The following is a 25,703-nucleotide window of genomic DNA, read 5'->3' as shown; positions in this document are numbered from 1 at the left end:
GATAAAATTGTTCTTGCAGGGTTTGTATCTAAATATTATGAGACTAATATGAGAATCAGTAATTCATCAGTGGAGTGAGAGAAGACTTCACAGCAGACCAAGGCCCCTCCATGTGGAGATCACGCCGTATCTTGACTAAGATAAGTCATTTCGCTGCTCTTCTTTGCTCATAATTACCAAAAACAGGTTGATTTGTTCCCCGTTAGCGTGTGCTTTAAAATAACATGCTAGTTTGCAGTAGTCAGACAGTTGACAACATTAACCCTTTAGCTTTCACACTAACAAAAATGGAGAAATATGTTTCTCTATGATTTTCAGTTTATTTTGGACAAGAATAAACAGAATATATGTTTTTGTTGTTTTTTTTTTGTTTTTTTTTTTTTTTTAGCAAATGGTTGATATTGTATAAAGAAGGGCTTAATAACAATGTAACAACAGCGTAATAGTTGAAATTTAAAACAGTAGTGTTATAAGAAACACTTACTTTTGGTTTTACATACGCAAACCAATTAGTGGGGTTTATATTCACAAATTTTTATTTTTTTTTTTTTTTTGAAGAAATCAATCAAAGTTACAGCAAATTCACGTCTATAAAATGGTACATCAGGACCTTAAAGGGTTAATGTCAAATGTCTTATATCAACTCTCCATTATACACATTCATTCAGCTTTTTTATACCTCAGCTGCATTTTCACAGGTACATCAACCAGTGTGGACAACATGTGTCTCTTAGCTGGTTTCAGAACATTTTCATTCACCAGAGGATCTGGAGGAGGAAGATGATACTGATAAGTTAAGACTTAAATTGCTGAGATGGTTGAATGGTTGGATGGATGGATGGATGGATGGATGGAAAATATTCCAGTTTATAGAAAGTTTGGAAAAATAGAAAACATAAATGTTTGTGCAAACAGTTCAACTGCTGCCATATTGTATCAAAGTTGTGTGTGGCACAGAAATATGTCGTCTTGTTACAAACACTTTGCACACAAGAACTAGGTTTTTTTTTCACCACCAGTGCAGGGTCACAGAGGAGGTAATGGCAATCAGGGAATAATCTTAATTGGTGTTTGCTCTCCCCTTGACCTGTGAGTGCCTCGCTGTGAGCATCAAGTCATTGGAGATCAGCAGTGGACTGACACACCAAGAAGGTCAAGAACACATGCACAGGCATTTTGTACCCACACGGTTGTGGCAATGGAGTTCCCCTGCAGCTGTGACCATATGGTTACCAGTCTTCCACTTCTTTTCAGCGTCAAACCAACTGAACAGACTAATGCAAACACTCAAAACATCCCCTAACTACAAAAGAACACACTTGCACCATGCTGCCATCCGTTCAGTCGCAGTCCTGTGGATATAAACTGCAGGAGTACCAGGGGAGAGAAAGGGGAGTGCAAATAAACTCTCCCCAGGTCCGGGGTTCCAGTTTCAGCCTTCCGTCCGCCGTGGCTGGGGGGCCATGGGAACATGAAGCGCCAGGGGCCCTGAGTCAATAAGGAGCAGTGGTTCAACACAATGGGGGCCTGCCTGCAGACAACACCGCTGACAGACACCCACACAAAAGACCCTGTGAATGGGAAGGAGGCTTGCAAACACACTCACGCACATGAACACACACAGCAAAAGAAAGGGGCAGTGTGTGGTTTCCTACAATGCCCATGTTTGATGACTACTTCTGTGTGTGTGTGTGTGTTTGTGTGTGTGTGTGTGCGCATATGCCCATGCACAACAGCGCTTGTGCCCACAAGGAAATAAACACAGTATTCTTGACTATCAGTACAGTGTGTAAACACACAAAAATGTGACAAACATACTGTTAATGCATTCTTAGCATTTGTTTCAGTCTGTTTTTAGCCAAACTTGTGGAATTTACCCGACTTTGCCCCTCAGATAAATTGTCACACAGAACCGTGCCATCAGATGTGTTAATCCAGCTGAATAGAAAAGTGCATGGTCCACAAACTTGCATGCTGACAGTTTTAAATGTGCTTATTACGAATGCTGGGAACAGGATGATGGTATCTCATAACACAGATATCCTAAACATGTTTACCGTGCCACCTGGAAAAGCAGAACGTTTGCATGCACAGTGAGTTTGGTTACTTACACTGCATATCCAAACATGCAAACAAACAAAATAAAAAATCTGAAGAAAATCAAGAAAGCCTTAAATTGATTAAAAAAAAAAAAAAAAAAAGGATTAATTGTAGCTTTGATCTGTGGAATTTAACGAATAAATTGGCCAAAATAATTATTTGTGTGACATCTAAAAATAAAAAACTGCACTAAATGATGCAGAAGCACAATCAGTGACCTTTTAAACTATGAAAATCTACAACAAAGTGTTCACAGATCCATATCTCAACCATTTATCAATTCATTCTATTTGATGAGCTGGAACTGCACAGGAAGTGTGTCAGCTTTACGTCTCTGCAGAAGGATATGTGAAGACAAGTGCTGCCCTCTGGTGTCAGACCAAGGTAAACATTTCTAGGTAAAAGTGCAGCAGCAGGTGGCAGCAGTTAAAGGTGAAGTAAAACTTGTAAAGAAAAATATCCAAAGATTAAATAAATCTGTTTATGTTTGCTGAGGTATATATATTGATATTATATATGGGACAGTTTTTTGTCTTTCTGCAGAGATGTACAAGTGTATGTCAGTGTAAATATGTTAGACTAAACTGCTACCCTGAGATGAGCTGAATACATACAGGTTACAGAAAATCACTAAATATCACCCTCTGACTGTCTGACCTCTTCTGACTGAGGGATGTTTGTCACGTTGCAATCTCTTAACCACAGGTTTGTCAGGCTGTTATTAGCCATTCAGGCAGGAACTCCTGCAGCATCCAGGTCTTCTCCCATTGAAGATCTTTTCTTATATATTTTCCCACTGTGTACCAAAGTGGTTTGGTGTCATTGGTATGAAACTTTTCAGGAATTGCACCATTACTTCTGAAAACACCACTATTGTCTGAAGATCAAAGGTCCCAATGAAGGACAAGAAGCACACAAGCAAAATTAAAGCAATATCAAAGTTTTATTCTTAAAATGTAGTATAGAGAGGAACAGTAGTACAATTCAGACAGAAAAGGAAAATGTAGTTCCATCTTTGAAAACCTTTGATAAAAACGTAAAAAGAGTAACCTGAATTTGCTTCGTGTTCGGAGGGCACTGAGGCATGGCCCGAGTTTTGCATCACTGTTAAGTCCGAGAGAAATTGAAAAATACAACCTTTTGCAACAGCGTAAAAAAATACAGCTGGGGAAAAAAAACCTCTGCTTTACATCTGTAGTGTTTTTGCTTCTTTTTTTTTTTTTTGTGTGATTTTTTTTAGACCATTTTTTTGTCCATATAACAAATACAGCATAAAATCTAAAATGATACATCATTGTTTTGAGTTTCATTCATTACAGTAAAATCAGTAGGATGGTAAATAGTATCAAAAGAACAAACATGACAATAGGATGGTGAGATGAACAAGCACACGATGTGAACGGACAAAGCGGAAGGTTAAAGTTCACGGAAGTAACCACCACAGCAGGAGGTTTAAAGTCGACTGTCAATGTGTCCCATTAAGGAAATTTACTAGTTAAATAATATATTCTTCATATATATATATATATATATATCTATCTCATATATCTTCACCATATATAATTTATTTTTATTCATATCATATATATATATATATATATATTATCCCCCCTCCTACAGTGACATGAAGGTAAAAGTGACACAAAGAGGATGAATATCTCTATGACAATATATCTTCTTCCACTGAGCATAAAAGGAAGTTACACATCTTCGGTATCATTAGCACTTCAGTACATACTGTATATTCCACTGCATATGAACAGATACTGCTGTTCCAAGGTTTTAACCCACAAACAATCCGTGTTTCTTTAGAAAATATGTGCTTAGTGAAAAAACAAACAAAAAAGAAACAAAGGAAAAAGGAAACATTTGTGAAAAGGACAAAAAATTGAACAAAAAGACTTTCAAGGATAAAGTGAGTGATTCTGTAGCATTAGAACATTTAAAAATCTCAACAATTACAGACACGAGCAAGGATTTTCTACACTAAGCAAGGATTCACCTGGCTTTTCTCATCATATTTAAACAATAATTAAAAAACAATTTTGGTTGGACAAATAGAAATGAACAGTCTTGATTGCATTTTGGAGTCTATATAATATTAAATAAAAAAACAAGTCTAAACAAAAAAGTTGCGCATTGGAAGAAAGACAACAGTTTTAATATAGTTCCATTCAGACCCGCTTTTGGGGAAAAAGAAAAAGAAAAAACAAAACAAAAGAAAAAAAGACAAAATCTTTTTATGAACGTAAAAGTAAGTGCATGTCTATGAGGCGCCATAGAGCTTCACTTTTTGTGGAACAAAGTGTTTTCTACCTGGCAGACCTAAAAAAAAAAAACAAACAACAAATCAAAATGACATTTCTGTATACCTGCCACAAATGGAAAATGGAGTTCTTTGACTGAAAACACGACTTCTGGACATTTCTTACCCACCTTGCAACCAACGTTCAATGTTTTTTTACATTGCGTTTACTTTAAACCTCAGTACCAAATATAAACAAACTCATACAGGTATTGATGTTCACTTAGGTCCTCAAAATGTCAGTTGCAAGTACTGCCGGTAATTCTACAACATGGTATGTGTGTGAGTGTGCATTAAATAAAATAAAAAGCTTAAAAACAATGGCAAAGCATACCTGATAGTCGCCGTAGCACAACAGTGTTCTATAGTTTAAGCTGATTACATATGCATAACTGAGTCAGTTTAAGCTTTATGATTATAAACATCATATATAGCCTGTAGGTCCAGTATTCTGCAACAAGCATTACAGCACCAAACGTTTCATCATTTGGCAAAATTCAAGCTTTAAGTGAAAGTCAAATGCTTTTTGTTTAACAATAATAATAATAAAGTGTTATTGTGATGCCGTGATTTGTATAAAGCTAGCAATAATATTTCCCCTTGTACTTTTTTTTTTTTTTTAAACTTTATTTTTCCCCCAAATAACAAACCCAAAGTCTCTTTTTTGGGTTTTTTTTTATCCTCTCTCTTAAGCAAATTCAGTAGTTTTTGTTTCCTGCTAAACCTTGGTGTGCGGTCTGTTTGGCACAATATCACAGCCCTCTTAAATTAATCATAAATATGGCTGAGATACATTAGAGTCACAAAACAGATTTTTTGGTTCCAAGATTTGTGCAGGGAAAGAAAAAAAAAAGAATATATTTAACGCATCTAAAACTACAGAGCAAGTTTGAATCTTCCTGTGAACAACAATGCTCTTTTGCTGTGAATTTCTACAAGCAAAAAAAAAAAAAACCAAAAAAAAAAAAACCAAATTATAGCTTTTTTTGATAAGACCATAATAACCTCTCTTCATAAATTAAATAAACATTTATTTTTCTTTTTTTTAAATGATTGGCCTACTTCAACGCAAAAAAAAAAAAAAAAACAAAACAAAACAAAAAAAACAAATGATTACATCACCCTGCCCAACTCTTGCCCAAAAAACTAAATAAAAAATACATCACCAAAAACCTGATTCATCATATTATTTGTCATTAGAATCATTCTCCACTGGGCCCAGAGTTGGACACATTTTTAATATAATAAAATCTGTACATCTTGGAGTTCCCACTCTTTAAAGAAAAACAAAAAAAAGACAACGAAAAGAAAAAGATCCATGTCTTTATCATATACTTGCACAATTAAGCAACCTCAAGGTTTGATAGCACTTTGGAGTTGATTGTTTACCAGCTAGTTTTTGTGTACATAATATATATTAAACATCAACCTTTATTTTAATTTGTTTCTCAAGCTTGTTATAATTCTTAGTCCTCCTCTGGGGCAGCACCAGCGTTGCCCTCACCCCAGTTTGATTGGTCATTGTCGGTGGGTTCCTCTCCCTCCACGTCCTCCCCTTCATCCCCGTCGAATTCTTCATCGCGAGGAAACTCAATGCCCTCCAGGCCCTCCTGAGTGGCCTGGTGCGAGTCAGCGCAGTCCGCACACACACCGTAGCGCCGCGAGCCGTGACGGATGCCGACGCTGGCTGCAAGCATGAAGATCTTCTTGCACACCATGCACTTGTATTTTTTGTCCTTCTTGTGCACCTGAAAGGGTCGGGGAGATCGGGTGATTCAAGTTAGTCAGTTTGTCCAGAAGACAACATTTTTTATTGGCTGCACACATTAATTTTTTAGAAGTTTGTTTTAGACTAGTACTAGTGAAAAGTTCACAGTGACTGGTAGTCAATCAAAACATCTCAATTAAAAAAAACTATCAAGTTATACTTTTGTTGGCAAGGATTAAATGAGCACAGCATATAGTTTATTGAGCTTAGGAGGTTCTGGTCGCCACATTTAGCCATCTTTGAACTGCTGCAGCAAGAAATTTCTTTATTAAAAAAAAAAAAAAACCTAGCTACCAACAGCTGCTCTTTATTTACTGCAGACATGTGAGCAGAATGGATACTTGGCCAACTCTGAGCAGCAAAGTAAAAAAAAAAGCTCCTTTAGATATCCACCAGTACAGTTTTTTTTTTTTATTATTTTGCTTACACAGGGACTGTTGGTTCAGCTAAATTAGCAACTATTAATCACTTGTTCAGTTCCTTTCTGAACTGTGTCAGTTTACAAATAATAAAATAAAAACGTAGCAATCAGAAAGTCAATCAGTTTTTTGTTTTTCTTTTTAGAAGTTCAGCAGGAGAGTAACAGAGTTGGATTTTTTCCGTTTTTGGTCATGTGACAGCAATATCTGCCAATTTGATTTTTTTTTTTAATTTAACATAATATTTCTAGTTTGTTTTTTGTTTTATATAACACACATGTATAACAGATCAATAAAAAAGCAACACTTTGAGGTGAACTGCATTAAAAAAAAAAAAAAAAAAAAAGCCAATTCTTTCTTCTTGTGCCTCCACACCTGTCCAGATAAACGAATTTGGCCAAAATGCTGTGTGTTTGGCAGCACTTAGAGGATGCTCATCATGTGGGGGTTGAAAGAGAAGATAGAGAACATATGTGGGCTCACCAGGGAATGTCTCTTTACGTGCTCACGGCGGGTGAATAGCTTGCCACAGATGTCACAGCTGAATGAGCGCACACCTGAGTGGATGATCAGGTGCCTCTTGAGTGTGCGTCGGTGCTTGGCGATGTAGTTACAGTGGGGGCACTTGAGCTTATTGAGGGCTAGGTGTGAGGACTCACCTAGGTAAAGACAAACAAGGATGGGGGGAAAAAGTTCAACGTTGGATTCTTGATGTCAAGCTTTTATTTGCATCCACTGGTAATCACTTTCCATCTATAATGCTGGGATGGAACAAAACAATTATTATGAATGCTGCATTTTTTTTTTTCCTGTAGATGTTTGATAAAGGGGAGTGTCAGGAATAGAGATCCTATTTATTCCCATCACTGAAATAGGATGCAGTGGCCATTATTGCAAATTCAAACCACAGCCTTTGACGTATCAAAGATGATTTAGTCAAAATTACACAAGTATTTTAACTTACAAAAGACATGAGTAATAATTTCACAATCCTTTTATGGCCGTTGCCAAGTAACCAGCACTTTTCTGTAGGTCAGCTGATTGATGTAGGAGCTATTCCAAAGCATCATTGGAGAGGATACTTATTTGTGTTACAAGTAACAAAATGGATCCGTCACTGAAGCAACAGGATGCTGCAAGAAAATACTGACTTTGTGACTCATTCACTTTATTAAAGACAAAAAACTGATACTACCTAATACTAAAGGGGAACTACTGAGATTTCTGATTTAAAAGACGTAACAATAAAATACTAATTGCAAACAAACATACCTAATAAACCGCCTCACAATTCTTTAAGCCACATATTTCAACCCATTTTCGACCTCAAATGGATATCAGTGCTTGCACCAAGTTATATTATTTATATACAGGAAATAATCCTGAAATTACTACATCCAGATAGTCCACATTAACCATCCAAGCATGGTCAAATGGGGGGGGCAAATGGGCTTACAAATAAGAAATATATTGATAATATAAAGGCACCGAACAAAGTAACAGTCTTTGTGTTAAGAGAGAGGGGTAACACGGCCCATCCCTTTGTTTGAGTCAGGGAGCACACAACAGAGGCGTTGTCAAGGTAGGTTGCCGGGGGCCGGGGGGGGGTTGATGAGAAACAGGTCACCTGCATATTCTTCTTTGCATAGTGTGTTACGGACACAATGGAAGAGAGCCTTGTGGAGGTGGAACAAACTGGTCATTTTCTCTTCATATTGTAAATATTATTTCTGATAGTCTTCATAATCTGTTACTGAACACACAAGACAGAACACTGATAAAAAGAATTAAAGAAGAGAAAAAAAAACCCAAATATGCACTAACTAAGAGAGGCACCACAGACTAAGTTCATTCATTTTATATACAGCCATTTTGGAACAGCTTTAAAATTTGACTAAAGTCTCTTTTCTTCTGTCTCTAAATTGTTTAACTAAAATGTTTTACATTCTTTGCAGGCAATATTTTATGTTAATAGACTAAATAATTGATCATTTCACAAGATTTAATACTTGGTTCATAATGACAAAAGGAAAAGGTCGTCTCAATAGGATGATTTAAACAGTTTTCTCTTTGCTAAATAAAACTATTGCAGACTAAATAGTTATTTTTGGTTTTTCTTTTTTCTCCAACATGCATCCTGAGACCTATGCAGAGAAAATTCTGATATCTATGAGAAACCTGCTTTTTTAAAAAGATATTTGAAATTTGGGACATATCCTAGCTCTATTGTGTATTAATGCAAATGAAAATCTTTAGAGGCCATCTTACATTATCAGTGAGAGATCAGTTGTTATTTTGTTTTGTTGTTTTAAACTTTAAGGATTTTGCCGTATTGCAAAAAACTCCCAAGTGCCATAGGAAATCTTACCCCAAAGAAAGTGCTTGGATACTACTTGTTTGGATAGTCCCAGAAACTGAGGTGAAAGAGCACCTTACAAAAGCCACATGGGACAACCACACCTTAAAAAACTGGTTAAACATGAGTTCTTAAAAAAAAAAAAAGCCAGGGTGCTTGTCAGCTCACTTGTTAAAGGACGCATGTCAAATGGTTTCCCTGGATAAAACTTACTTGAAAACACGATAAAAAAAAAAATTTAAAAAAAAAGATTTCAAGCCTCACTACATGGTGACAATTTAGGTGTAGCCTAGAGAGTGGTATCTTACCATTCTCCCACGACTCCCCTTGCTGTAAGTCTTGGATGATGCTATACTGGATCTGATTGGCCAGCTCTGGGAAAGGGAGGAGGGGACAAGGGGAGGAAAAAAGAGAAATGAGAGGTGGTTGAGAGCTTGGGGATGTGCACACCTCACAATCTCTTGTGTACACAACCAACCACCCCCACACGAAACAAAGGAAGTTTCAGTGAACATTATAAGCAAACAAACTGAGCCCTACTGTATGTAAAGCAGTGCTTCTCCCAGCTGGCAGCAGTAAGCCAACTAGTTTTCCAGCAGGGAGGGGGTTAATTACTGAATGACAGAGTCCAGCCCTCATATCGGCTCATCTTACACTCTGCTTTTGTAAGCACCTGTGTGTCTGTGTGCGTGTTCTTCCTAAAGCATCAGCGCTTAGAGCCCATTAAAGACACGCCTTTCTGTGTGTGTTCGTTCATTCTCCCTGGGTCAATATTTGGAATAGTGAGGACAGCCCCAGTGCATTAGAGTGGATTAGGGAGTGAAGGGACTGCCCCCTGGAAGCTTTGCACCTCTCAGGGATTGGGGGTTTATTGTGCGTGGGTGTATTTGTGCACTTCAGAGATGGGTGTGCATGCAAATACATTGTACCTGCCCCTGGCCGAGTCTGTGCAGAAGCCACCCTTTAAATGGTCTTGTTTGAGAAAGACCAAGGAATTTACAGGCTTTGAGGGTTAGTGGATGGATTGGTAGAAACAACAGGAAATGATGGCAAAGTATTAACATTCTGAAAACATATAACTTATTTCCTTGCCTTTAAATAATATCCTGTTGCTTCCACAACTTTTCTTCCTTAAACAACAGTTTTTTCAACGGCTGCATTAGTCTTTAAGGATAAATCAGCTCAATTTAATTTGGGATTTTTTTCAGATTCTTCTCATTAGAAACTCCATATTTTAAGATTTTAAAAGATTTTGGTAAAAAAAAAAAACCAAAAAAAAACCAAAAAAAAAAAAAACAAACTCTAAAGCTGTAACAGCTTTCACCATCCTTTAGGAATTTACAAAGTAACTCAATCATGAAGATTGGTATAACTGCTAGCAGTCCTGAAAAGTTAATCTAATGAACAGCATCTCTAACACAAGAAAGAGCATTAAAAAGAAAAAAAAAAAAAAAAGCATGCGTTTGGTTTTTTGTTTTGTTTAAAAGGGGAAGCCACAGAGAGAATAGCATAATTTTGGCTACTATGTTTCCATCCTTGGAGCCTGACCACACAGATCTAACCACGGCAAAATGAAAGCCAAAAGCGTGACATCACTGTGAGAAACTGGGACAGCTAATATTGCTGGATGACTATTCACAGGCTTAAACAGAAACATACAAGAGAGCTGTCTGCTTTTAGAGCATCCATGACAAAAAGGGAAGGGTTTTTATATGCCGTTGTCTCTACACATGCAAAATGTTGAGCCCTCCGGCTTTCTTTGCATCAGCTGTGACAGAGAAGACTAAATTGCTGCATGTATTCTGATTTTTACTTTGCAAAGCAACATTTTAGTAAAGCGTAACTAACATTTAAGAGATCCTGTGACACATATTCAGAGCAAGTCAAAACAAATGAGCCCTGTATACAATGCAAGGCTAATCGTGGCTGGACAGTAGAGAGAGACTATGGGAAATGCTGTCACAAACTGAATAACATTCTGTCTATAAATGGGACTGGACAATTGGGTTGAAAAATGGCTTTAATAGGGTTATGAGTGCTCCAACTCTAGACATGGAGTAGACTTATACATGGCTTTGCAGACTTTGTAGTAACACACTGAGCAAAAATAGGTGAACTCTTACAAAATATGAGCAGTTAGGCTCAGGAGAAAGGGGACAAAAGAAACCACATATTACTATATACAAAGACACGTCATGCGTGTCCTTGCAGACATGGCACCATTTGTCTTAGAAACCTGTCTATAGTCCTAATAACTGATGAGGTAAATTTAATTTCTTTGAGATTGTTGGGAAAAAATAAAAAAAAAACCCTATCACGATCTCCAAGGTCCCTTTCCCAGTAAATAAAAAGTCCCACTCATGTTCATCAAAATTGGGCCCTTTGATTCACCTAACTATCACTCTGGGGCCAAAGGACTATGCAGTGGTAGCTGATATTTACCAGTTCCTGCTGGGGTTAGCAGCGATGACAATATCACATCTAAATGGACATGCCAACTGTCAAGAGTATGCTACTATCTGGACTGACACACTTATCAACCAAGCAGTCTCAAACAGGCTCTGAAAATGACTGGAGCAACAACCAAAAGACAAAAGTGACAGTTAGAATCTGCACATTGGCTGGCAGCTCACCCACATGGTCTGTGTTGTGGCTGTACACCTGAAAAATGGGGTTTTCAAAGCTGATTTAGAAAGAAATACTCCACGCAGAAGCACTTAATCAAGGAACAATCTGCTTGGTCAAAACAACCAATTTTCCATCACTCTGAACCCACCAGAAACGCAAGGTGAAAGTAGGTTTCCCCCACCAAAACTCCTCCCGGTGCCAGCCTCAAGCCAGTTCTGTTTAAATTAACAAAGCGCCGACTCTAGCCATGAATTACTGGTGCTACAGAAGCACCAACTATTTGCTGGTCCACAGCAAGAAATACGTCAACAACTGGAGAAGCAGTTAAAGAGACCAATAAAACCAACTTAATGCAAGAACCAACTTTTTTTAATTCAAGACCAAGTGAAGCAACAGAGATCCTTAATTCAAGAAGAAAGTCTTAATGTACATAAAGACATAAAGTACATAAAGACAAAGTACAAAAGTGAGGTTTAATCATTTTTGTAAGCAAATAAGCTCAGTATTCCTCTAGTTTTCCTACAGTTTCTATGTCAGGCAAATTTGTGAACACCATCCGAAGAATGGTAAAGCATTTAATTGACCCTTAACATATTTTTAAATACCTTTTAATATTTTCATGTGGCTTGTATATGACAAATCATATTTAAGCAGAGTTTATAAAACTTAGATGCAAAGTCATTCATAAACAAAGGTCGAAGTCAACACTGATATAGAGATAAAACATTTCCCTTCACTGTGATCCTCTACAGAAACTCAACATAGTAGTGCACATTGCAAGTCCAGTAAAACGTAAGTTATTTTCACATCCTCTAGTGAAGTCAAGTCTTAGAGCGCAGTGACAACAGGATAGATGGGGACAATCTGTTTGATATGCTTTCCCACTGTACTTTACTCAAGCAACCAGACACCTGAACAACATCAAGCCAAGAAGAAAAAAAATTCTGGTTTCCCAATTGGCCACAACTAAAACAGCTCATTCACCGTATGCAATGGAACAATTATACATTTTTTATTTGGTGTAAAACCTAACGCATTTTTCTCAAGAAGTTTGTTGAATATGAGCAGCAGTTGAGGCAGCGAGACATCCATGTTGAGCTGTAACATTTGGTTTGTCTGTTCAATAGATTACTACAAAGGCAGATTTAGACAAAGAATTTCCCACTTTTGGGTACTGCTTAGAAGTTATCGTTTTTTCATGTTGCTGCAGATCCTCTTGTTCTAAAATCCTTTGCTAGAAATTTGGTCAACAACTTTACAGAGAATACCTGAATGCTATCTCACTACTTCAAGGTTTCAGAGCGGACCCCAGAAACAATGAGTAGAATGTCGGTAACCATGCTGCAGCTGCAAGAGGGACAGAAGTCAACATTTTGCATATATAATCCTATATAACACATCTACTTGTACAAGCATATTTTGGTATTCAAATATACAACATTGGAGCTTTAATTCCACTCTCAGGGAAAAAAATAAAAACAATACAAAACAATGTAAATGTTGACAGTAAGGTAAAGGAAATCCAAGAAATACTTACGAAACACTCCAATTAAAACTGGAAATCCAAGCACAGAAAACAGATTTCTTACATTTAACTCTAACAGGATTACCTTTTCATTTTTATTGCTTACAAAAGAAGCAAAAAGTCTTCTTTTCACAACATCAAACAACTCCAGGATAATATGTTGCACATTTAAGCCTAATTTCTCTGGACACAAACACTTTCAGACATTGTACAATTGGTTGTCCATTCGTTCGTGACTACAGCAGTGATGTAATTTGACTGTCATGACAGAAAGAGGCCAACCCTTCTACAGAAATGACAAATCGACTTCAAATACCTTATCTGTATTAATAAAATGTACAATTGCGTGAGGTAAATGATCTGTGCTACGTGTAAATATAACCAGCAAGTTAACAGCTGCCTTTAAACCTACTTTGACTAATAGTCTGTTTATAGCCTTAGTTATATCTTTATTTGAAAAAGATAACACAATATAGAGACACGGAGTTAAACAACAGCAATGTGTGAAGAAAAGACTGCTGAAGACTTGGCTCACTTGCAAACAACCCATCTTAAAAACAGTGTCTCTCAAGGCTTTTACAACACGTTGGATCACTTCATGCACGCATTAAACGAGCCTTAGGAGGAGTTGGAGGCACTAAGAGCATTCAAGTGCATTTAGGGAGGCCTGGGAGAAGAACAGTTTCCCTTGCTTCCTTCATTATCCTGCATCAGGGAGGGTTTTTCTGTCTCTCTCGCTAGCACACACAAAAAGTAGTTCTCCTTTCTACACACCCTTTGAGCCGCACAAATCCCCTCCCCCTTTCCATACCACTTCACTTAATATGTGATATCATTATGGTAACATGGAGTGCCGCGCTTAATGGGACCAACAGAAGGAGATGGCTGGAGTTGAGAGAAGCGATTACCAAGTGCAGTGCACTGAACGTGGAGAGCATACGATGGATGGAACAATGGACAGATTAAGAGATAGAAAGTGGAAGATATCAGAGGCCAAACAGAAAAATAATACATACAGGGCAGAAGAGTTTCATCCAGAAAGAAAAAAAGAGGATTGGAAAATTAATTGGATACATGAGGGCCACTTAAAAGGTTAAAGGATCCAATGCTTTTGCCAAAGTGGATTTAAAAAAAAAAAAAAAAAAAAAAAAAAAAGTTTATAACGTTTTACATATGAAAAACAATAGATTTTACTTCAAGTATGGTCTGTCATATTATCTGTGGTAACAGATTATTTATACACACACACACACGTAGGTATGAACAGTCATAAGCCACCTGCTTTAGGGTGATTTGTAAAGATCAGAACTAGGAATGAGTCACTTGCTCGCTATGTATGGTGTTGAGCATCATGAATGAATGCACCTACCTGGTTTTGGTGCCACAGCTTGTTGTAAATCAAAAGTTGTAAACATAAAGTTGCATACATAAAAACTAGTGATTAAAGTATTTTTTCTCATTTTATATATTTCAATAAGGTGGCAGAATAAGCATATAAATGTGGCAGTGTGGCCACAGACAGCACAACTAGATCTTCAACCTATCAGACACCCCAAGATGAAAAAAAAAACAACCCAGAAGTTCAATATAACTGCAAAATGCTAACAAATATATCCCTTTTGGAATAACATGAATTTCTGAATAAACTGGACATTACACTACATTTTATGTGATAAACAGAAAATTGAGCTTGTCTGAGCACTGATCACCCGATTTCACCTATTCATGAGTTGCCTCCATCAGATAAGTACAGATGATGCCTAAAGCACTCATCAGAATTTACTTTTGGGATTTTTTTTCTTCTCCCCACATTAGAGGCTTACAAGCATGAGCACTACTGGTACAGACAGACTGGATAAAGCAAAAATGGAAAGATTTTATTTTACTACCATAGCCCCACATATTTCATGACCAGAAACGTAATCCTGTTTAAACAATATATGAATAAAAATAAAACAAAGAAGGGCTAGCTTGAGAATGACCTCAAGCATAAGCGTGCAGATTCTCAGCCATGGTCCCTGGATGGACAACTGTAACTTCTCATTTGGAAATGTACTCTGTTTGCAATTTTCATATTTTCACCATTATTTTTTTTTTGAAAGACCATACCATCTCACACACACACAACATGCTTTAGTTCACCTTAATGTTGACAAAACAGCAACTTTTAATGACTCTCTAGGAATATTTAATAATGTCTCTTTAAACAGACAGACAGATGCCAGTTCTGCCCAATGAGAACCTCGTTCAAACGTTCCCTGTTTACTACAGGAAAAACTGGTTATCATCCAACTTACTGTCAAACTTAAAATAACCTTTGGTTTTTGATGCAATAACTCTAAAAAGTCTTCTTTTTGAATATTGTGTAGCCCTAACTAAACCACTTAGGGGAGAAAAACAGGCAATGAATGCATAAGTTCACAACTTTTCATTTAATTAAATAATTCCACTAAGATCATGATTAGTCTAAAAGATAAATACATTGTTTTTAAATGCTTTGGTAAATTAAGGACTTCAAGGCTGAAATGTCAGCTGCAACAGTGGAGTGCCTGATGCATATGGTAAAGTAGTAACAGAAGCATCTAGTTTGTATTTAGTGCCATCTACTTATTGCTTATCTTCACTAACGCCAGCTTTACACCAAGTGTGCAGGATTAATCACAAGACACCCCTCAAGTAGCACAGGGATGCATGCAGATCCACAAAACTCTGAAAATGACCACAGAAGTATTGACCGTTGAATTTCTTTCACATGTCTGTGATTCTTTCAGCAACTCCTTGCCAAGAATCATGTTTGGCAGGACTGATCATCAAAAAATGTTAAAACCACCACCTCTTAATGATATTCTTTACTGACCCTTCTTTGACCCTGGCTGTTGTTAAGCTTTATGTACTAGAGGCTTATGTACTAGAGGCTACTTAAACATCCAAAGCACGTTAAACTGGATGCCCCGGAAAGAGGCCCAGATTGGTGTGTCTTAACAGAGCTTCCCATTGAAAATGGTGAAAATAGGGATTTCAAAAGCTTATTAGAACAGATGTTACAATCAAATGTCTTGATGAAAGGTAAAAGTTTTTCGGACAAAATTTTTTGTAAAAAAAAAAAAAATTTAAAAAAAAAAAAAAAACGGAAAAAAAAGGTCTGTAAACTGACAAGAAAGACTGATACAAAAACTATTATATTAAATGGTGCTAGAGAAAATACTCATAAGTTTAAAAAAGTAAATCTTACCAGCATTTTCTGAGAGGGAGGAGAAGTCCTCTCTGGGGTAGGAGGCAGACGGCTGGATAAACATCCCCTCATCGAATCCCTCTTCTGGCTCTGGTGGAAAGTTGTAGACGAAACGCCGCGTGGTGGTCGGTTTTTTCCTCCGGCCACTTCCAGCTGCAGCATCCGGTGCTTCTCGCTTTATGGCTGCAGGTGCTGCCGCAGTGCCACCGGTGGTTGGCTCATTCCAGACGAAGACCTGCGCCTGGTCATTTGCCGTCCGGGTGTCATTGGTCTCAGCTGAATCAGAAGAGTTGTCATTGTGGTGGGTCCAGCTTCCAGAAGCACCAGGGGTCACCAGGGCACAGCCCTCACCCCCAACTACGGTCACCTCAATGTCGCTGGTCTCTTCCTTCATCCTGCCATTTTCTTCATCTCCTTCCATTGCATCCTTTTCTTGCTTGCAGCTGGCCTTGATTGATAGTTTTGAAAGAATGCTCGTGGCCCAAAAGGTGCTTGGCTTCCGGTCCAGCCCTCTCTGTCCCTCTTTGGTCACCATTTGCCTCTTGTTGTAGTCCACCACCACTGAATCTGGAGCCTCTTGCTTGATGCTGATATTTAGGGCATCCTTTATAAAAGCCCGACATGACTGCACAACTTCTGTCATTTGGAGGTAACTAGCAACAGACATCACCTCAATGGCATTTTGGCTTGTGAGCAGCAGATTCCCGGAGTAGAGAAAGTCGAGGATGACTGAGAAGCCCTGCACAGCAGCAACATCCAGATGTGTGACAGTGGCTTGGTCTTGGGCCTCAGTCTTGGTCAGACAGTAGAGGGTTTTGAAGTAGCGGCTGCCTGCTACCAGGATGTTCTTGTGCGCGCGGAACACCTGGCCTGATACAACTATGTTCACATCACAGAGGATGCCACTTTTGCGTTGCTTGTCCAACTCTTGTAGAAGCTGGTAACAGTAGGAGTTTTCGTTGGGCTTGTTTCGGTAGTCTTCCTCTGAGCAGTTAGTGGAGGAGCTGGTGTTGTCTGATGGCCTCACAGCCTCCTTATAGTAGAAAAAAAACAAAAGAAAGAGTTAGTACAGAAAATATCATTTGCAAACACAAATGTAGTAAGAGACAAACAGGTTTTTCTCTTTTCTTCTACCGAACATTCTGTCTATACAAAACACATACACACATTCATCCCCTTGATTCCTCATGTGACACCATCACACCTGCTAAAGATGTGAAACAGGTTTAACAGGCTTCAATAAGGGGGAAAGGAGTGAAATGTATTGAAAACTGTTTTACTTTTAGGCTTGAAACTAAACTAGCCCAATAATTAAAGTGTTTCCTCAATAACATCAAAACTCTTGATTAAAACTAATAAAACAAATAAATACTTCACCCCTTATAACTTAAACACTGGCATTTCTGTTCCTATTATCCTGTCATCCTTATTTTAAATAGTACTCAAAGATGATTTTTTTGCAAGACAGAACATGTCCAAACTTGTTGCCTTAAGATACTTAGGATGAGTAAAAAGAGCTGTAATAGTAAGGTGCCAAAACAGTTCATTCACTCAAATACATTCCACAACTAACGGCGATACTTCCAATTAAATCAAACACACATTGTTTGTGTAGGCTGCAAAAATGCCAGAAAGTGATGCTTTTTTTTCACCTTTTCAATGCTACATATTAAAAATAAACCCATCCATCAGAATCCTCAATTGATGTCTTGTCTTATGCATTTAAAACTTTAAGGACAACATAAAAACAATTATATAACTTGTGATAAAATTGTTATTTCAAAGACCAGTAAACGTTAGCACTTATGATTGATATGTCTTATTTATAAAACTGTTTTTGGCAAGACTGCAAAAATCCTTTAGCAGATGTCTACTCTTTCAAATGCATTTTGCTGTCAGACAGCTGTACAATGTGGAAAACCTGGACAAGATCTGACGAGTGTACATGCAAGGATACAACCTGGTTGTTGCCTGGTAAGTAAATTGGCAAAAGCATGGACCTAGTGGAGCAACAGATCCTACTCACCAGGGTATTCACACCACAAGGGAAGGGGAGTGGGAGGGCAAAAGGGCCAGTATTATATGAAGCAGAACAGAGGATGCATAGGCATACTAAATACACAATGCCATTATCATTATAATATATTGGTTTGGGAAAAATGCAAAAATGTTCACAGGGAACAAAACTAGAAAAATGAATAAATGGAAAAATAGAAAAGAAAAAAAATGTGTATGTCCAGAATTTGTAAGAGTCAATAGTTGATTTTTTTTTTTGCTGTAATACACACAAGCAGAGCATACATTTCTGGCTCATTTTCGAATTGCACAGCAGATGTCCTAATCCAGAATAATTCACATAGCTCGAGCCCTGCATTTTTGACCCCAACCACCATCTCTTCCACGCACACACAAACACACAGAAATCAAGCTGCCTACACATACACACAGCTGGGGTTTCAGCTCGAGTAATTCAGATTAAATCCATTTCTCTGAGGTCCCCACCCAGCCCCCACCCACTACCCCTACTCCCTCCACACTGCAGCTCTTGTCCAGGGTAGCCTGGGCACAGAGGACAGTATAGGGGGGCTTAACATCCTCTGCCACAGCTGGAGGGAGAGAGATGGAGAGACATTAGATGAAATAAAATGAGAGGGAGAGATGGAGCGGGAGGGGTGGACATGGCTTTGCGGATGACAAAATAGAGGAAGCAAAGATAGAAAATATTAAGAGGCACGAGAGCTGCATTGTAGCGATCTGATGGAGAAAACCAAAAACAGAGCTGACAGAAATAAGTTGGAAAAGCAGATAAGACAGGATTGGTCTACAGTGTGATCAGATACACTAAGAAAATACACAAGGCAGAGATTATACAAGCAAAACCTAAAGCGCTGTGAAAAATGATGGAGAGAAAATGTGGAGCAGAGGGGGGCAGAAAGCAAGCATGAGAGAGAGGTAGTTGTTGGGTCACCCCATTTTAGTCTCTACAATAGCTCGTGTTCTCCCCGAGGCTTATTGTCCACTCACTGTGGGCCTTTGTGAAAAGGCTCTGCACTCACTCTCTTATTACATAGCAGCTCCCACTTGCAAACACAGAAAGAAGCCATGGTGCATGTGGGTGAGGCTAAGAGGTTGAGGAGAGAAGAAAAAAATGTATTCCATGATATACAACATCAAAGCCTCTGGAGAGATACAGTCGTCGTGTTGAGTACAATTGTTTGACATATTGGCATTTTAAAGGTCTGAAAGGAACTGGACATGCTCTCAGGTACAATACATTGTAGGTAAAATACAACAATCCACATATTTAATATCAGAAAGGATAAAAAAAAGAATTAGGTCTAAGTAGAAAAATGCCATTGGATTAGAAAGCCAATGAATTTACAATCATTTTCAAACTCCTACTGTCCTACACTCCTTTTTGAAGTTCAACACAACAATCCACCCCACCAACAAATACTCTGACTTTCAACAACTTTTATCCAGGTTGCATCTTTCATTTATGCACCAAATGGAGTCAGAACTTGCCAGTCTGGTACTAGATAAGTGGCTGCATACTGGCCTCATCAGCAGCATCATCCCATCTCCAGATGTGCCACGTATGAGCTGAGAGCTTAGAGAACCAGCAGATCAATCCTGCGTAACAGATGCTGAAGGCAAGAACCTACTTGAGCCAAAAGAGAATGTGGGGACTATATCAACCTCCCCCAGTAATGACGTGGCTAAGTTCTTAGAGCCAGATATGGCATGAGAGGAAGAATAAAAAGGTCTAACGGAGTGCAGAGTCCAAGAGTACGCAGGGGGATGAGGAATCCTTTGATCTAGGTCAAACATGAAAGCTTCAAAATCAAACAGGAGCTGCCAATAGAAGTGATTTAAAGGTGGATTAAACCAATCAAGATGGTCATAAATTCAAGGTTTTGTGTTGCACTGGCTACAGAGTTAGCATAAACTTCATCTTGGTGAAAATACTACATCTACAGAATAAACCACAAACCCAAACAAAGCCCCAAGGCCAGCAGACAAATGACAAACATTCAGACACACCTCTAACAGATCATGTGATACAACTTGTCCCCATGCAACATAATGACCCAATGGAGTCAGTTTTGTTTACCTTTCATGCACACGTTTGCATCACAGCCACTCATGCCCCCACCCACCATCAAACCAGTCTCATGACCAGCCCAGCCCTGAGGCCATCTCTACCAGTCTTTTCCTAAATCTACTGCATCCTTCACTTGGCCCGTCCCCCTCCAGCTTACCCAACCCGTCTGTCCCCCCAATGCTAGAACAATATCGCAGTGTGCATTTGGCCCAAGGTGTGGGAGGGCTGCACCAAGTGTCTCCCTGCCTTCCAACAATGCTAAAGAGCTAGGGGGTGTCACAAGAAGGGTTCTCATCGAGAAGAATTCTCCCTCTGGCTCCACCCCACCCATTCCCCTGACCTGTGGCCCCCAATAAACATCCCATCTATCTGCCAGGCACCAGGCTGCTGTGGGTGTGCCCCTTTCCCCATTTGGAGAGATGGACAGAGTATTTTTAACTAAAATTAGATGGTGAAAATAACTTGTGCATGTACTTAAAACATCTGAATGTCCTTTCTGAAAATCAGGTGTGGTGATCTTCTATTACACCTATAAAGGTTGACGGGGAGGGGGTTCTTTGACCAACAAATCAAATGTGTAGACATTAGTCTATCTTGGAAAAGATCTTTGCTTTGCTGGGTTTTGGTGTGCAGTTAAGCAGAGTCATTTATGTTCAATAATGGACAGAAAGAGAAAGCACAAATGTGGTCAAGAAGAAAAAGAGGGAGCATGTGGAGAACTGAAACCAGTTTCATGTGACAATTCAATGTATCTTTGTGTGTTATGTTGTAAATGGGACTAAATGGGACTACAGTTAAAGAAAAGAGTTTCTGTAGGTGGCCACGACAAGGGACTACTCTGTAACAACTAATGTGGGTTTAAGACATGCTTGATTACAATGAATCATACACACATCCTCTGTGTAGAATAAAAATAATTTCCAAGTAGTGCACATTAACCTGATAAAATTAGGACAAACATTTTACATTATTTTATTTATCATACATATGTGATCTCATATGTCCTTACAGGAAACAAATGGCCTGTCTTTGCCTTGCCATAACCTTTTACCAATGAGCAGCATAGGGAGCAATTTGAGCACAAGACAGCATCCAGAGAATTAAGGACAACGGCCCCCCTTCTCCAAGGATACCCACATTTACTACAGCTGCCCTGGTGTACTAAGGCTAATTGAGTTAGCTTTAACAAATGCAGCAGAGGCCTGACTAACATCAGGAATGGGTGAATAGAACAAGACGGGGCCTCATAACTACATGATTTTCCTTTAATGTACTTCTTCACAATGCAGCATAGCTTACAATGTGGTTATTTTTTCTTTGTCTTTTCTTTGTGTATATCAGATCTTGACTATAATTATTCTAAAAGGTTAATACTGAAAACAAAAAACAAAACTGCAAAATAAAACTATTTTCTAAAAGGCAAGAGTTAGATTTTATTTTTCCAACAAATGGTTTGGATAACCTCTTAACACAGTGACTGGGGTCCTTGTTGCTAGGGAAAAGCCACACCAAGCCCCTAATCCACTCCTGCTCTCCCTACCAATTAGTGATGTGTACAAGTTAGTGGATGACTAAGTAATTCTGATTAGCGATTGCGTGTACAAAGGAAGGAACTAAATGTAGTAGTGAAATCCTCTTCGCTTACAAATTACAGTCAAACAGCAGCCCGCTCTTAATTCTCCTGACAGCTCCAACCATTGTCAGGATGCGAGGCAAGAAGTGGTATTGTAGGAACAGAAAATGAATTTGTTTTCTTTTATTTTCAACATAGGGCTGAGGTGAGGAATGCTCTTTGACACCAAACTGTACAGGTAAATTTGCCCTCCCTGTTTTTATGAGGGGACAGAAGAAGCACTGCACAAGTGTTGTCTACACTGTTGTAAAACTAATGAACCAATAAAAAAAGATCTCATAGTTCAATTACAAAACTGGCCAGAGCAAACAATGTGCAGCTATTATCAATAACTTTGAACCTCTCTCAAGCTTTGGGTAACCATGTAATATTTACATACTAATGAAATAAAGAAAGGTCATCTCCAATGGGAAATACCAGCTGTTTTAGTTTTGAGTAAATACAGTCAGGTCTTAATGACAAGACACATCCCGAAGTCAGAACATTTAGCTTATGAACCCATGAATAGAGATGACAGGCTCAGGTGGTGCTGTTTTATACTGTGACTGACACATATTCAACACATTTATGTCCATTTAAAGGTCACCTCTGGGCAACAACCTGTCAGGGTCGAGCCAACAGGATTTACTCTTCTCGTCTTGTCCAGCCTTGCAAGTGACACCATCTATGGATTTTGGGGGGTCATTCTAGCACAATGCCTCTAATTTAGCTCCCTAAAGGGAGGAGGAAGAAATGCGCCAGAGGTCACCCGTGACTGCGAGGCAGCAGAGCAGCATGAAAGGCTGGGGGTTGGGTAGGGGTGCGGTTCCCCAAAGGCTGCCAGGGTCGAGCCCTTGCCATTGTGTGACCTCTAGCGAGCTAGCAATCAAATACTGCAACTTATATAAATGGATATTTTATTTCCTAAAATTATTCTGCAACTCAAGTGCTATTTAAACATTTGTAGATTCCCAGTTCATTATGAGATGCTTCCTGAGAATAAGCCTCTCGTCTTGCTGGCAGGTGTCATACAGGTCTGAGTTTAACTTGACTCATGAGTGGACAGGAATTTATATTTCACGCCAACTCGATCGGGAATATTTATGTCAGTCGCGATTATTGGCTGGCACTGTTTCGCCAATCTGCAAATCCCAAGATGCGCCGAGGACTTTTAACTGCTGTCAATAACCCAGCTAAACAGCAAAGCTACAAGAAGCTACGATGCTAGGCTAGTTAGCAGGCTGATGCTAACTAATTAGCCCGGGGAAGGGATTGTGAAGCTTAGGTAAAAGCCTATTTTCGCCTTAGTTGTGTTTTATAAGTTTTAAGAAACGCTATTAAAAGAGTAAAACGAAAGAAGAACTGACATATGGTGTGACTGTTGCTTCACAGGTATTTCTTGTTACGCAGAAAAGTAAACGAAAGCAAGCAGAAGCGACGTTACCTGTTTGGTGGGGTCATTTCTGCCGTGCTCAGAAGACAGGTGATGTCTCAGCAGCAAGGCCCGCTTGTAGTTGCGACTCCCTTTAACAAGCTCGTCGCTGTTTTTAGTGGCAATGTTGTGACACCAAGAACAAGACATAAGTCCCGTCTCCTGACAAAATTTGAGCCATGGGAATTCTTGCAACCATGAAGCGTGGAATAGTGAGTGTTTTTGAAGTAGCGTCTGCGGTCTCATCTCTACCCCAGATTTCCTGGAACCTGTCTCGCCTCCCCTCGCAGCACCTCCAGACTCCTGGCCGTCCGCGTTGTTGTTGAGACCGTTCCCCGCTGTCCAACTACTCCCCTCCCTGGACTTGTCTTCCCCTTCAACCGAGCCGACGCGATAGTCACCGTCCCTGGCTGCCCAGCTCCCCCCTTCCGGGTCCTCTTCTTCCTCCGCCTCGGGTTCCGTGCTATCGCTGACAGACCCAGCGCCCTCCACTCTCTTCTGTGACGGTCCTTTCGCCCCCAGATCCCTGTCCTCTTCTTGATCTGGCCTATTCCCGTTAAAATGTCGGTCTTGACAGGCCGGGGCCTCCCAGCTGTTACAGTTCCCCCCACCGATGCCACTGGAACCCATTAACCCAGCTGATCCACCTCCTCGGAAAGCCAGCGACCTGCGATTTCTCTCACCGGACATTTTTCTTAATATATATTAGAATCTTCACTTTCTCAAAAGTATCCCCACTCCGACCAAAATAATGTATTTGTAAAGGATGTATTTTCCGAAAGAGATGGACCGTCGTCGTTTTCTTTTCTCCGTTTGGCCCTCCCGGTGAGAGTATGTCGGTTATGCGGAAATAAATAAAGGTTTTAAACGCATAATGAATTTCAGGGTTCTCGCTGCGTCCGCGCAGGCCCCGCAGAGGTCGAATGGCAACGACTTTCCTCCCCACAATGCACCTCGACCAGGGAAAGGGGGGTGGGGGGAGGGAGGGAGGAGGAGAGGGAGGGGGGGCGGCCTTTAAAGGAAGATGGGGGTGCTGTTGATCACCAAGGGGTCTTTTGTGTTTGAAGGCTGCGCCCATTTTCCGCATGCTTTTCATCTCTCCACTTAGCTTGTTTTCTCAGCCCATAAATGCCGACTTATGTGCCCCACTTTAATGCCTGTGCTAAACGGTGTCACCATAAAAGTCATATGATATTTCTGCAGAAATTCACTTGTATACAGTGGAGCGTGTCATTAGTACTGTGTTGGATTTTTTTAATTTGACTGTACAGTGCATATTTATATAAGATATACAGAATATACTACTGTAAACAAATGTGTTACAATATGAACATATGTATTGCTATAGGTATGTTTTAATATAGTTATTTTAATATATGATTAAAACAAATATAACTAAATACAATTTAACCTGTTTAACCCGGATTAAAATAATAAAACATTTTGTAGCTAATTACTGTATAAATAAACAGGGGGGGGAAAAAAAGTGCACATTAGCATGTTATGGCGTATTTGGAACATTTAGATTGTTATCCATGGATGAATCTGTTTAATGGTAATCGACCGCTTTAGGATATGAAATAAATGCATAGCGATATAAGGAAGACGTGAAAAATTGTGTCACAAACTGCCAGCCTCTGGAGATCCATGAAGTTACTACAAGCCTGCAGTAATAAGTTCCAACATATCAACACGCTTCTTGAGCCTGGTTCTGTTTTGTGTCTTTAAACCAAGTTCCGGCAGATGGCACACTTTCATATTCTCTTTATTTGTGTGTGCGTGTGTTTCCATGTGTAATTTATATTTGGTGTTTGGTTTCACTGCTTTTCAGTTAAAGGCTTGACGTGCTTGTGAACAAGAGTAGGATTTAACTGATTACAGTTAGATGGAGGGTAGCAGGAGAGAAATAAATCCCACTGTTATGAGCTCGTTCCCAAGGGGGCGCTAAGGCTGATGCGTACAATTACTGTCTGTTTGCTTCTCCAGCTCTTACACACACTACCTCTCAAACGGGTATTACAGTCAAAATGAAGCTAGATAGTTCTGTTCAGGTAACAATACACGGTGTCATTTCCACCATTTGCACTTCATGGACACAACTCTTCTTTTTCCTTCAAGGGTTTACAATTAATATATATAAATTTCTTTTAATTTTTTTTTAATTTTTTTTATTTTAATGGGGTTTTTTTCTTACAGGTAAAAAGCGAAGGTTTTTAGAAAT

The 25,703-nt window shown here is 39.1% G+C and overlaps 1 protein-coding gene across 1 annotated transcript; it reads right to left on the bottom strand.

Moving 5' to 3' along the window:
• Positions 1-5,799: 5,799 nt before the first annotated feature.
• On the bottom strand, positions 5,800-24,172 carry zbtb10 (zinc finger and BTB domain containing 10; the record flags this gene model as incomplete). Its single annotated transcript, XM_079258449.1, has 5 exons — positions 5,800-6,153; positions 7,076-7,251; positions 9,257-9,322; positions 16,334-17,366; positions 23,495-24,172. The coding sequence occupies 5 exons, from the start codon at positions 24,170-24,172 to the stop codon at positions 5,872-5,874; spliced, it is 2,235 nt and encodes a 744-aa protein (XP_079114575.1). The 3' UTR covers positions 5,800-5,871.
• Positions 24,173-25,703: the final 1,531 nt, after the last annotated feature.

Source organism: Telmatherina bonti (assembly GCF_933228915.1).
Source record: "Telmatherina bonti genome assembly, chromosome: 19".
In the NCBI taxonomy this organism is placed as follows: domain Eukaryota; kingdom Metazoa; phylum Chordata; class Actinopteri; order Atheriniformes; family Telmatherinidae; genus Telmatherina; species Telmatherina bonti.
This window is presented reverse-complemented; position numbering and strand designations above follow the sequence as displayed.